Consider the following 14,145-nt stretch of genomic DNA (forward strand, 5'->3'; position numbering starts at 1 on the left):
TTATTTATATAAAGTAGAATGAATTTCAAATTACATCATTATTGGGTGGACTTGAAATATATCATAATTAACATGAAATACTACTATATATACATGAAATGAGTGGATTTGAAGTTTACGATATTACTTCACTAAATAACAAAAATACATTTGAATGTATTGAAATCCTTCAATTCAAGAATAACCTTAGATTTATAACACATAAAATTTTTAAACAAATATCTTTTGCACTCATTTTATAATACTTGTTGTACAAATTATATTACATTGAATTTCCTACGGATAATGTTAAAAGAACAACCAATATATCGTACTGCGATATTTACAACAATTATATCGTGAGATTTTGTTATTGTCTAATGAGATTTTATATTTAATTTATCATGAGATTTTGATAAATAAAATTTTTGTATTGATTTTTTTTTTTGTGTGGTAAGAATTATTGTATAAATTTGATTGTACATGTAGCATTACTCATTTTCTATTGACTAAAATAACATGAAAATTATTAATATATAATTTTCTGTAAATTAATCTTATCCGATCTCATTTCTTTAACAATAATTATTGACAACAGAAATGTATTTTCACGTGCGTTGCACGTGTCTTTATCTAGTATACTAAAACGTACGAAAAGCACTTTATTCTCAAAGTTTTCCCTCTCATTTCACTCGGAGACTCTCCCATCCAATTATATTATTTTGTTTAGTTTAATCTCATCTCTATTAAGCACTATTATATATACATGAAATCCAAATATACATAATTATCTTTATTTATTGCAAGAAAATGGCTTATAATTAAATGCTGCCAAGATTTAGATTTTACCCCACCGAAGAGGAATTTGTTTCCTTTCTATCTCCGTAGTAAGCTCGAAGATAAGAACTAAATTATATATGAGTTTCTTTATATAAAGAATACAAAATGGAAAAATAAATTGTTATTTAGTACTCTCTTTTTTTCAATATTTTTTCGAAGTCAATGTTTATTGAAGTTTCTAATACAAAAATTTTAAATTTTAAAAATATATATATGTTTATTGGTATTTTCAAAATTATTTATTTAATAACATCAGGGAAGAAAAACAAAGAAATGTGAAATTACTATCAAGCCCCCTTAGAACTGTCGGATTGATTGCACAGCAAATCAAAACCCTAAAAAGAAAAAGAATCTCCCCGAAGTTGACTTGGCAGTATCGTCTAGCTCTTTCCCCTTCAAATTCTGGCAATTATTGCTTAATCATAAAAAGAAATCTCAACTTCCGCTGTAAATTGCATTCGCAAGATTGGTATGGCGATTCTGTACGGTCTGGTAGCGCGGGGGACAACGGTGTTGGCAGAGTTTAGCGCCGTGACGGGAAACGCCGGTGCAGTGGTCCGTCGGATATTGGAGAAGCTCTGCGAGACTGAATCCGCTGAGTCCAGGCTTTGTTTCTCTCAGGATCGTTACATTTTTCACATTCTCGTATCCGATGGCATTACATTCCTCTGTATGGCAAACGATACCTTCGGAAGTAAGTAGGTTGGAGTTTTTTCCCCCAAAGTTTTTAACTGTACAAGTTTTGTCGGTCAGGGTTCAGTATGCTGTGTGAATCTTCTTTAATGTTCAGTTTATTGATGCTTGGCTTTACTTTCCATGGTTCAATTAGTTTTACATGCCTGTATGTTATTGGATTTGGTTTGTTGAATCGATTGATCACAAATTTGTAAGATTGCTGTAGTTTCCATTCGGTTGCAGCTCTTGTGCACGTTGTATGCTTGGATTGATTTCTTGTAAGTTGTGCGTTCTAAGTAAGATGTGTTACTGTAGATGCAGGGAGTACAAATTCTGAACAAGAAATTGTACCAAGAGCAGATCTTTGCCAGTTATCTCATTTTGAACAGACCAATGCCCATAAAGCATTTTGTTCAAGTGGTTAGGGATGACAACGTGATAGTTAAAGGACTGAGTGGTAAGAGTGCAGAAATATATTCAATTATACTTCTTGCAGAAAAATTAAATCAATTCATGAGACAGATAGATACACACATTGATAACAAGTACAAAGATGACGCATGACAGTCCATTCGATGGATTGTGGTGGCAGTACTCAACACTAATTTTAGGGCACATCTAAATATTTTGTAACTGCTAGTGATGCCATTAAGAATATTGCCAATAGTTGATTGTTAGGAATTAAAATGCAGGGAACTTATTTCTTTAATATTTTAACAGTAATGCATGGCGTTTGCGCATGGCATTGCAAACTACCATTCTAGATTTAAAGAATCAGATATGAACATTCTTTGAACACCAAACTCTATTTTCTGGGTTGACTATATTTCCATTTGAAGCGAGATTCATGTTACTGTTCATTAGCTTTATCATGCATCTAGATTTAGATTATGTCGGAATTTTAATTCATTTTGAAATGACAAGAATGTCTTGATTTGTCTACACCAACCCATTTATACTTACGCGCATTTGGCTGTTTTGAACCGTTATTCCAGGGAGAATACCCTTTTCTTACTTGGAGGATATTCGAATGAGATTTATGAAGAACTATGGGAGAATAGCTCCTTATTCTCCTGCATATGCCATGAATGATGAATTCTCTAGAGTCTTACACCAACAAATGGAGTTTTTCTCCAGTAATCCTAGTGCAGATACACTCAGCCGCGTCCAAGGAGAAGTTGGTGAGGCAAGTATCACTAGCCACCTCCACTTCACTCATAAAAGAAATAGAGAGCAAAGCAAAGGAGTAAAATGTGAATCTATTTTGTGTTTCATATTTATTCCTTAAGAATGGAGATACTTATGCAGTTTGCATCTGTTGAAAAGATATTGTTGCGGGTTTATTATGCATGCTGGCCGCCGTACATATTGATAATTTAGGATTGCAGTTTTAGCTTTGATGCATTTTCTGTGCGGGAGAACTTCCTTTAGGCCTTGAAATGTTTGTTCACGATGTACACGAAATCTTTTTAACATGACCGATGCCTACATGTCCTACTTTCTCATGTTGAAGTATAATGACTCTGGCCACTTTTCTACAACTATATTATGAATGTAAGTGGAGAATACAATGAAAAAAGGTGATGTCCGCTATCATATCGTGAAGCAACAAAGATGCCTTAATTCCATGGTTCCTTCTTTGCTAAAGAAGGATGCAAATGTCACAACGCAGCAAACCAGCAATGCCATTCTTTTAATTTGTTTTGTATATGCTTGATCCATGTGTTTTCCTTTCTTTTACGCAGATAACTTTCTTGCAGGTTTTTGTAACAAATGCATGCACCTGAAAGGTTCTTAAATGATTGAAAAAAGATCCTTAAATAGTTAAGAGTATGTTAATTATCAGTAGAATGTGGCACCGGTGTAGTATCCGAATCAGAGTTTTTTGGCGTTTCTTTTTGTGTCAGCATGCATATGATCTAGGTTATCTTCATTCTTCCGTGAGTATGACAACTGAAACTTGATATTCAGATACGCACGATAATGGTGGATAATATTGACAAGATACTAGAGAGAGGTGACCGGATTGAGCTTCTTGTTGACAAGACAGCAACCATGCAGGATAGTTCATTTCATTTCAGAAAACAGTCGAAACACCTTCGCCGTGCTCTGTGGACAAAAAATGCCAAGCTTTTGTAAGTATTGCCACATCCTCATATTAAATTTGAATCAATTTTTGGAAGACGATATCAGTAATTGGCAGGTGTTGTGTGACAAACCAAACATAGCATTTTTTGAATTTTGAAGAAGATAAACCACATTCACGAATTACCAAGTTTGCTGAACTATAACATTGGATTTTGTTTGTCTTTGTCATCTGATTCATCTCCTGCTAAGTTCCTTTTCCTCGTCAAAGTAGAATTAGACCATTCAATTCTGTAAATTTAGTTTCGTCTTTCTTTCTATATTCTGCTTTTCTTGGTGCCTGTACAAGTTTGTTTTGCATTTTTCAATCCAGTACTTCGTCGTTGAAATTTCTATCGTGAATATGAATAGGCCTATTTCTTTTACTGTATTTCGTTATTTATCTAGAAGTAGGAGTGCATGGGGGGCTGAAATGCAATTATGACTGCTGTAAGTCCATAATCGAGGCTTTACTGACTCTATGTATTCTTATGTTTATTCCTGACAGGGCCATGTTGACATGTTTGATTGTTCTACTCTTGTATATAATAATCGCAGCTGCCTGTGGAGGCATCACTCTACCGTCTTGCAGATCAAAATAATCTTGTGAGGGATGCCTCAGGTGAACCCGTTTGATATCTTTCAGAAGATAACATTGCTGCCTAATGTTTGTTTCATCCAGGATGTCTATATTATTGTTAGTGAATAATTAATGAATCACTGTCATTATGGCTGTACAAGCAATGTAAAGGGAGATGATGACATTTAGCATATTATCGCGAGTATCTCAAATTATGTATCATGAAAATGTTTGGAAGATTTAGTTTGGTTTTTCTGTTTCTTTTTTGGTTATCTCAGACCCTTTGGAATGTAGTCTACATCATTTACAACGATAGAATATATCTTCAATATCAAATGTTAAATAAAATAAAAGTATAATTGGTGTAAGCATTTTTATTTGATATTAAAAAAATAACATCGAGCTTAATCACGTACTGTATAGTAAGATAGAACTCGTACCGATGAACCAAAATTGCTGGGAAAAAGAAATAAATCAGCATTGATGTTTAGGGGACCCCATAATTATTAAGTTTAATTATTAATTAAAGCACATTTACTTTTAAAATGGGGTGGCTGGTGTACCAAAAAGTTTGGTGCCACTGCAACTCGCTTCAAGGAGAAAGATCCAAATTTAAAATATTTTAATTTTAATTTATTATAATTTGAACTAATAAAATAATAAATTAATGTTTTTTTTAAAAAAACTGAAATCAATTATTTTTGAATTTAAAATTTAATATAAAATGCATTTTTTTCCAAAAATAAAAAATAAAATAATGTGTGATATGTAAGGTCGTGCCTAATGAGGACATTGGTATTGGTATGAAGCCAAAGTTGTCCGAACAGAATCAATCCCTCGGAGTCGAGGATTCCTTCAATTCGGCTGCATAAGGTCCCATTTCCTTTTCTTCCTTTGTCCATCATTCCATTTTCTCATGGAAACTCTCTTCAGCGCAGCTCCACTTACTTTAGTTCCTTTTTCAAGGCCAAATTCATCAATTGGCACTCCATTTTTTCGTCCGATTACTAAAACCCATACAAGAAAAGATCGTCAACTATGCCAAAGCAGCAAAATTTCTACTTTTCTCGACTTGGAGCCTATATCCAAACCAGAAACTTTAGACCTCGACGTCCCGTGGTTTGATCCTACCGTCAGGCGTCCTATATTCGATGTGATCATAATTGGCGCCGGCCCAGCTGGTCTACGGCTCGCTGAGCTAGTGTCCAGTCGTGGAATTAAGGTATGTTGCATTGATCCTTCGCCCCTTTCTATGTGGCCAAATAACTATGGTGTTTGGGTTGATGAATTTGAAAGTTTGGGACTTGAAGATTGTTTGGATAAAACATGGCCGATGACTCGTGTTTATGTTAATGATCATAAGTCTAAGTATTTGGACCGTGCCTATGGTAGAGTCGCTCGGAAGGAGCTGAAACTCAGGTTGTTGTCTGGTTGCGTCACAAATGGTGTCAAATTTCATAAAGCCAAGGTTTGGAAGGTGGAGCACAAGGAATTTGAGTCCGCAGTTACTTGTGATGATGGCTCCGAGTTAAAAGCAGGCTTAATCGTTGATGCTAGTGGCTTTACGAGTAGTTTTATAGAGTATGACAAGCCAAGAAACCAAGGTTATCAGATTGCTCATGGTTTTTTGGCCGAAGTTGAACATCATCCATTTGATTTGGATAAGATGGTTTTAATGGATTGGCGGGATTCCCACCTTGGAAATGAGCCATACTTACGTGCTAGCAATTCAAGATTTCCAACTTTTTTGTATGTCATGCCTTTTGATTCAAACTTGGTATTCCTTGAGGAGACTTCCCTTGTTAGCCGGCCTGTGTTGTCATACGTGGAGGTGAAGAAACGGATGGTGGCGAGGCTGAGGCATTTAGGCATACGAGTGAGGACTGTGATTGAGGATGAGAAATGCTTGATTCCAATGGGCGGGCCTCTTCCACAGATTCCTCAGAGTGTGATGGCGATAGGTGGGAATTCGGGGATTGTTCATCCTGCAACTGGCTACACAGTGGCTCAGACAATGGCCCTCGCCCCCGTGTTAGCAGATGTTATTTCCGAGTGCCTTGGCTCCACTAGAATGATAAGAGGGACACAGCTGTATCATAGAACATGGAACGGGTTGTGGCCTGTGGAGAGGAGATGCACCAGGGAGTATTATAATTTTGGTATGGAGACTGTATTGAAACTTGATTTGAATGGGACTCGCAGATTTTTTGATGCTTTCTTTGAGCTTGATCCTCACTACTGGCATGGATTCCTCTCAGCAAGATTATCACTTGGAGAGCTTATCAAGTTGGGCTTCTCCCTCTTTAATAATGCCTCAAATCCTTCAAGATGGGATTTGGTAACAAAGTGCCCTGCGCCCTTGGTGAAAATGATGGGCAATATGGCCATTGATACCATTTGATTATTTGCAACTGTTTAATATATACGTTTCGAATTATTTATCGATATGTATGGTGCTGTTAATTTAAAGTTACTCTGTGTTATTAGAGATTTAGAATATGTTTCAACTTTCATATGTGCTTTGGGATTAATATACAACATCTTACTAAACTTTATGTTATTGTTATTTATGCTATAATTTATCATCCTTTTTTTAGTCTTGGTTCCAATATTTTCAGTTGATGTCATGATCTTACAAACTCAAAATTTGTTAAAATAATAATAACTGATCTAAATAAATTCAGAGAAAATTTAAAATGGGGCTATTTCAATGATCAAATTTATTTGAGTCAAACAAGCTGTCACAAAGCAGGAAAAATGGAAGGAATTCAAACAACAACCTGATGCACCTCACTAAGACAATTTTCATCTGAAAGTGAAACCACGGTACTTTCAGATGCATTGTCAGAACTAATCAACATGTTAATTCATGTATATGGCGGCGGTGGCGGCGAGGGAAAGCCTTACTCTGGTTTAGGTGGTTGTGGACTTGGTGGGGGTTCACAAATTGGAGGGCTTGGAGGAGGATTTTCCGGTGTACTTTGTGGAGGATTATAAGTGGGAATAGGTGGTGGGATTTTTGGTAAACTTGGTGGAGAAATGTAAACAGGACCAGTGGTGGACTTTGTGGTGGGTTCGGTGGTGAAGGACTTACAGGAGGATTATATGTTGGGACAGATGGTGGTGGATTCTCTTGTGGGCTTGGGGGAGGATAGTACACCGGTGGATTGTAAGTCGGAATGGGCGGTGGACTTTGTTGTGGGCTTTGTGGAGGAGAGTACATTGGAATTGGACTTGGTACTGGTCTTGCATGAGGATTGTATGTTGGAACTGGAGGTGAACTTTGTTGTGGACTTGGTGGAGGATAATAAACTGGAACTGGAGTTGGTGGTGGATTTGTAGGAGGATTGTATGTTGTGGACTTGGTGGAGGATAATAAACTGGAACCAGAGTTGGTGGTGGACTTGTAGGAGGATTGTATGTTGGAACGGAGGGTGGACTTTGCTGTGGATTTGGGGGTAAATAAGAAACTTGAACTGGAGTTGGTGGTGGACTTGTAGGAGGGTTGTATGTTGGAACAGGGTGTGGACTTTGCTGTGGGGTTAGTGGAGGAGAGTATACTGGACTTGGTGGTGGAGATGGACTGGTCGAGGATTGTAAGCTGGAACAGGCGGTGGACTTCGTTGTGAGCTTGGTGGAGGAGAGTAAACTGGAGTTGGTGGAGGAGATGGACTGGTTGGAGGATTGTAAGAGGGAACAGGCGGTGGGCTTTGCTGTGAGGTTGGTGGTGGAGAGTACGCTGGAATCAGTGGTGGAGATGGACTGGTCGGAGGATTGTAAGCGAGAACAGACGGTGGGCTTTGCTGTGGGCTTGGTGGAGGAGAGTATATTGGAACTAGCGGTGGAGATGGACTAGTCGGAGGATTGTAAGCGGGAATTGGCGGTGGGCTTTGCTGTGGAGTTGGTGGTGGAGAGTACACTGGAATTGGTGGTGGAGATGGACTAGTCGGAGGATTGTAAGCGGGAACAGGCGGTGGGCTTTGCTGTGGGCTTGGTGGAGGAAAGTATATTGGAATTGGTGGTGAAGATGGACTGGTGGCAGGATTGTAACTTGGAACATGCGGTGGACTTTGCTGTGGACTTGGTGAAGGATTGTATTCTGGAGTTGTTGGTGGAGATGGACTGGTTGGAGGGTTGTATGTCGGAATAGGTGGTGGACTTTGCTCTTGGCTTGGTGGAGGAGAGTAAACTGGAGTCGGAGGTGGTAGACTAGGAGAAGGATGGTAAATTTGAATTTGATGGGGACTGGGTGGATAGCTGATAAATTGGGTAGGGTAGTGTTGGCAATGGTTTAACATGTTTAGGAGGATGCTTGTGTTTAGGCAAAAGAGGTGGCAAATAGCCATGAATAAGGGGGTTTTGGCCTGGTGGAGTTGGCTGTGGCTGCATGGAGGAGGACTCAATGAAGGCACATAAAAGCTGGTGGAATGTTCAGTAATGGTGGAAGCTGAACATTTACCATATTCTTAGTGATCATAAATATATTTTTAATATACGACATATATTCATATCGTAAATTTTCACTCTTAACATTTTTCACCAATACTTTGGACAAATTATATGAAATCCCAATGATTATCTATGAATTGCACGTTTATTTTCTAGTTAGAAAACGATTTAAATCGTTATAAAATTAATATATCATGTGTGACTCACAAATTTAAAATAAAAAAGGTAGGGACTAAGTACAGAACTAACGGAAGAGGGTGAGTGTGTTGGTCCCACGTACGGTAATTTGAGATAATAAAACCCGAAAATAAAGAATAAACTGGACACCGAGATTTACGTGGAAAACCCCTAAAAATTATTAGGGTAAAAACCACGGGCAAGATGAAAAGAATTTCCACTATAATATTTTGTGGTGTTCAACTCACTCACTGTGTTTCCAAAGAGAACACACACTCTCTTAATACAGGAGAACAAATACCTCAAAAATATTATAGAATGTTATAAGATGAGAGAAAATTCGAAGAAGGGATGATTTCAGATNGATTTCAAAATGAAAGGGGGAGCTCTATTTATAGAGCCCCTTGACCGTGTGAATACGCGTTAAAAACGCGTATTCAAACTTTCGTCTTCCATCCGAAATAATCAGTTAAATATGCCAACCCACTCGTCTGCTGCATTTATTGATTTTTCTTTGCCGACATTTCTCTNCCTTCTTCTACTACTTCCCGCACAAAGTGAAATTGTACTCCAATGTANCAATCTTGCCATTCCCTACTGCTTACGTTTCCGCTAGGCCACTTGAAGATCTACACCACTCGAACTTATCAGTGTTCATTGACTTTGTCAAAAAATCAGCTATGTTATCCTTTGTATGGATCTTCTGCATATCCACGCTTCCTTCTTCTATTACTTCCCGCACAAAGTGAAATTGAACTCCAATGTGTTTCGTCCTGAAATGAAAGGCTGGATTCCTTGCGATGTGCAAGGCACTCTGACTGTCACAAAACAAATGAACATTCTCTTGTTTGTGTCCGATCTCCTCCAATAACCTTTTAATCCATATTGCCTCCTTGCAAACTTGAGTAGCTGCCATATATTCTGCCTCCGTTGTAGATAACGCCACAACTGTCTGCAGTTTTGAAACCCAGCTTACTTCTCCTCCTACAAGTGTAAACACATAACCAGTAATAGATTTCCTCTTATCAGGATCACCTGCATAATTTGAATCGACATAGCCCCTGAGTGTAAAATCCGATCCTCCATAACATAATGCAGCATTCGAGGTACCCTTAATATACCTAAGAATCCTCTTAACATTGCTCCAATTCTCTCGTCCAGGATTCACCATATACCGACTAACTGCTCCCACTGCTTGAGCAATGTCCGGTCTTGTACAGATCATGGCAAATAACAAACTTCCCACTGCTGATGCATATGGTACTCGAGACATCTCAATCCTCTCTCCTTCACTGCTAGGACACATCTCGGAGGATAACTTGAAGTTAAGAGGAAGAGGGGTCGAAATTGGCTTACTATCTTGCATGTTGAAGCGTTGCAAAACTTTCTTCAAATAATTGTTCTGGGAAAGCCAAATCTTTCTGTTACTTCTGTCTCGGTGAACTTGCATCCCTAGAATCTTGTTTGCTGGTCTCAAGTCCTTCATATCAAATTACCTAGCCAACTGTGCTTTCAATACTTGGACCTGATCTTTGTTGAGGCCTGCTACCAACATGTCCTCCACATACAACAGCAAAATGATATAATCATCACCAGACCTCTTGAAATATGTACAAGGGTCTGCACTCAGTCTGTTGTATCAAAGGCTCATGATATAGGAATCAAATCTCTTGTACCAACACAGCGGCGCCTGTTTGAGACCGTACAGAGATTTGTTCAACCTGCAAACTAAGTTCTCTTTGCCTTTTTCTGCAAAAACTTCTGGCTGAAACATATAGATTTCTTCTTCAAGATCTCTATGAAGAAACACTTTTTTCACATCTAGCTGTTCTAGATGTAGGTCAAACATCACACACAATGTTAACACTATTCTGACTGTTGTAAGCCGAACCACGGGAGAAAATATCTCATTGAAGTCAATGCCTTCTTTCTGAGCATACCCTTTTACCATCAATCTAGCACGATACCGCTCCACTTGGTTATTGCGATCACGCTTGATCTTATAGACCCATCTGTTTCCAATGGCTTTCCTGCATCGTGGTAGTGTAACAAGATCCCAAGTTTTATTCATGTCTAATGCCTCCAACTCTTCTTGCATTGCTATCATCTACAAGGATACATCCGAGCTTTGAGTAGCCTCGTGGAAACTCGATGGGTCACCATCTTCTGATAATAGACAATATGCAATATTGCTTTCAGTGACATAATCTGAAAGCCAACCTGGTTGTCTTCTGTCTCGAGTTGACTGCCTCATATTGGAAACCTCAGACTCAACTTGTTCTTGTTCTTCGTGCTCTAATACTGCTTCACAAGAAATATGACCTTCGTCCATCTTATTTTCCACCTGAAAAATAGTAGTTTCTGAATTTAGTGTGCCTTTATCTCCCTTTATTTTATCTTCCTCGAAGACAACATCTCTGCTGATGACAAGCTTGTAAACAGTAGGATCCCACAAGCGAAACCCCTTAACTCCATCAGCATAGCCCAAGAAGATACATTTTCTGGATTTCGAATCCAACTTTGATCTTTCTTGCACATTGTACGGAACGTACACCGGACTTCCAAATGTATGCAAATGAGAATAATCTGTCGGCTTCCCAGTCCACACCTCCATCGGAGTCTTCAAGTCCACATATCCATCGGAGTCTTCAGATCAATCGACACTGAAGGAGAACGATTGATAATATAACAAGCGGTTTTGACTGCCTCCGCCCAAAATGACTTGTCTAGACCCGCAGTCCTCAACATAGCTCTTGTTCTGTCCAACAAGGTTCCGCGGATGAACATTCTGTTGAGGTGTGTAAGCCGTCGTGAAATGTCTTTTGATGCCCCCATGTTGCCAATATGCATCAAATTCATCACTGGTATATTCTCCTCCATTGTTAGTCCTCATACACTTGATTTTCTTTTCAGAATCAATTTCAACCCGCGCTTTGAAATCTTTGAAGATCTGGAAAACATCTGATTTTTTTTATTGGATACACCCAACATCTCCTAGAGAAATCATCAATGAATGAGACAAAGTATCTCGCTCCTCCTAGGGATACAACCGGTGCTTGCCAAACATCCAAATGAATCAGCGCCAATATGCTTTTGCTCCTGGCAGTAGAAGTGCCAAACTTTAATCTGTGTTGTTGACTGGTAACACAACGCTCACAAAAGGGTAGTGACACTTTTGTAAGTCCCGGCAGCAGCTTCCGTTCTGCGAGAATTTTCAATCTCGTTCTGACATATGCCCGAGCTTTCTATGCCATAACACTGATAATTCTTCTGCTGAACCAATTGATGCAACAGCTAGTTCTGCCTCTTTGTGTGTTTATCTCAAAAGTACATACAGATTTGCAGCAACTTTTTCCACCTTCATAACCACAAGCGCGCCTTTCACAATTTTCATAATCCCGTTCTCGATACGGGTTTTGCACCCGATGTCATCCAATTGCCCCAAGGACAAAAGATTTTTTGTCAATCCTTTCACATGTCGTACCTCCTGTATGGTGCGAATAGTACCATCAAACATTTTAATTTGGATAGTACCGACCCTAGCGATTTCCAAGGCATGATCATTTCCCATGAATACAGATCCTCCTGAGACTGGTTCATAATTATCGAACCATTCTCTCCGAGATGTCATGTGCCACGTCGCTCCTGAATCCATAATCCATGTGTCAAAAAATTTGTGTCTGCCTTCTACAACTATTGCTGCTTTGCTGAATAATATTTCACCACTGCCTGAAGTACTGGCCACATTTCCTTGAGAACTTTTGTCAATACTCGTACACTCTTTCTTAAAGTGCCCTTTACCGCCACATTTGAAGCAGTAAATATTTTTCTTCTTACTTCTTGACTTAGATCTACCTCGTCTTTGGCTCCCACTAGAGTCACGGTCCATAAATCTTCCTCTTATCATCGGTAAAGCCTCTGCCTGCTTCGATGTTACCAACCTATCTTCCTTATTCTTGCGCCGGCTTTCTTTTCCGAGAACCGCAGTTAAGACATCGTCAAATCTTAGAAAACCCATAAGAATATTGTTGGTAATGTTGATAATAAGTTGATCATATGAATTTGGTAGACTTTGAAGTAGAAACTCCGCACGTTCATTTTTCTATTTTATGCCCCATTGAAGTGAGTTGGGCAAATAGAGTATTTAGTGTATTGATATGGTCGGTCATCGATGAGGATTCCGCCATCCGAAGAGTATAAAGCTTTCTCTTTAGGAAAATCATGTTGTGTAGCGACTTGACCTCGTACATCTTTGTCAGAGTATCCCAAATAACCCTTGCTATTTTTATCTCAGAGATACTTGACAATACTTCGTATGCTATAGTCAAGTGTAAATTGGCAACAGCGTTGTCATTCATCTCATTCCACTTTCCATCATCCGTAATTTCCACCGGTCAATCTCCAATAGCCGCCAAGCAATTCTTCTTTCTTAAAAATGCTTGTATCTTTATTTTCCACAGCATAAAATTGCTTCCGTTGAACTTTGCTATTTCGTACATGCCCGCCATTATGTCTACAGCAATTTAGTAAACTGGACAAAATAATCTCGTCTTAAATAAAAAATCTCAAAAAATCTTTTCTGATGTGGAAGATCAGTCTAGACTGCAACCACAGAGCATACTCAGAATTTTAAGAAATTTTAAACTAAGGCTATGATACCATTTGTTGGTCCCACGCGCGGTAATTTGAGATAATAAAACCCGAAAATAAAGAATAAACTGGACACCGAGATTTACGAGGAAAACCCTTAAAAATTATTAGGGTAAAAACCACGGGCAAGATGAAAAGAATTTCCACTATAATATTTTGTGGTGTACAACTCACTCACTGTGTTTCCAAAGAGAACACACTCTCTTAATACAGGAGAACAAACACCTCACAAATATTATAGAATGTTATAAGATAAAAGAAAACTCGAAAAAGAGATGATTTCAAAATGAAGGGAGGAGCTCTATTTATAATCGAATTTTAAAGTGTGAAACCGTTTATATGAACTTTCCTTCCATCTGCAGAGCATGCAAAATACGACTTGTTTTTCCTCACAATTAATCAACAAAGCCTGCTGACCTATTCAACAATTGACTAGGGACGCAAAATAATTATATATTTGTCATTTGACCCCCTAATATTTCATTTTGCCTTCCAAATTTTTTAAAGAAATTCGTGTCAAAAATTGACTAGGGACTCAAAATAATTATATATTTGTCATTTGACCCCCTAATATTTCATCTTGCCTTCCAAATTTTTTAAAGAAATTCGTGTACAAGCTCTATTTTCTGACTTCGTTCTCATTTGAGAGTAAATAAATCTATCTAACTAAA

At 38.3% G+C, this 14,145-nt stretch overlaps 2 protein-coding genes across 2 annotated transcripts; both read left to right on the plus strand.

Annotated features, from left to right (window-relative positions):
* Window positions 1–1,126: 1,126 nt before the first annotated feature.
* Window positions 1,127–4,441, plus strand: LOC140957659 (vesicle-associated membrane protein 714). The gene is made up of 4 exons (XM_073414995.1): window positions 1,127–1,513; window positions 2,490–2,680; window positions 3,466–3,629; window positions 4,127–4,441. Exons 1-4 carry the CDS (start codon window positions 1,291–1,293, stop codon window positions 4,218–4,220), a joined length of 672 nt encoding a protein of 223 aa, XP_073271096.1. The 5' UTR covers window positions 1,127–1,290; the 3' UTR covers window positions 4,221–4,441.
* Window positions 4,442–4,982: 541 nt separating this feature from the next.
* Window positions 4,983–6,776, plus strand: LOC140956935 (capsanthin/capsorubin synthase, chromoplastic-like). Its single transcript, XM_073413894.1, has one exon. It carries the CDS (start codon window positions 5,115–5,117, stop codon window positions 6,597–6,599), a length of 1,485 nt encoding a protein of 494 aa, XP_073269995.1. The 5' UTR covers window positions 4,983–5,114; the 3' UTR covers window positions 6,600–6,776.
* The last annotated feature ends 7,369 nt before the right edge of the window (window positions 6,777–14,145 follow it).

Source organism: Primulina huaijiensis, chromosome 14 (genome assembly GCF_012295235.1).
Source record: "Primulina huaijiensis isolate GDHJ02 chromosome 14, ASM1229523v2, whole genome shotgun sequence".
Classification (NCBI taxonomy): domain Eukaryota; kingdom Viridiplantae; phylum Streptophyta; class Magnoliopsida; order Lamiales; family Gesneriaceae; genus Primulina; species Primulina huaijiensis.

What these genes read in the sequence shown, in the direction of transcription:
- LOC140957659 (XM_073414995.1), top strand. Translation starts at nt 1,291, where the DNA reads ATGGCGATTCTGTACGGTCTGGTAGCGCGGGGGACAACGGTGTTGGCA. An exon ending in GGCAAACGATACCTTCGGAA is followed by an intron (nt 1,514 to 2,489) that starts GTAAGTAGGTTG and finishes CCGTTATTCCAG; the next exon opens with GGAGAATACCCTTTTCTTAC. An exon ending in TCCAAGGAGAAGTTGGTGAG is followed by an intron (nt 2,681 to 3,465) that starts GCAAGTATCACT and finishes CTTGATATTCAG; the next exon opens with ATACGCACGATAATGGTGGA.
- LOC140956935 (XM_073413894.1), top strand. Translation starts at nt 5,115, where the DNA reads ATGGAAACTCTCTTCAGCGCAGCTCCACTTACTTTAGTTCCTTTTTCA.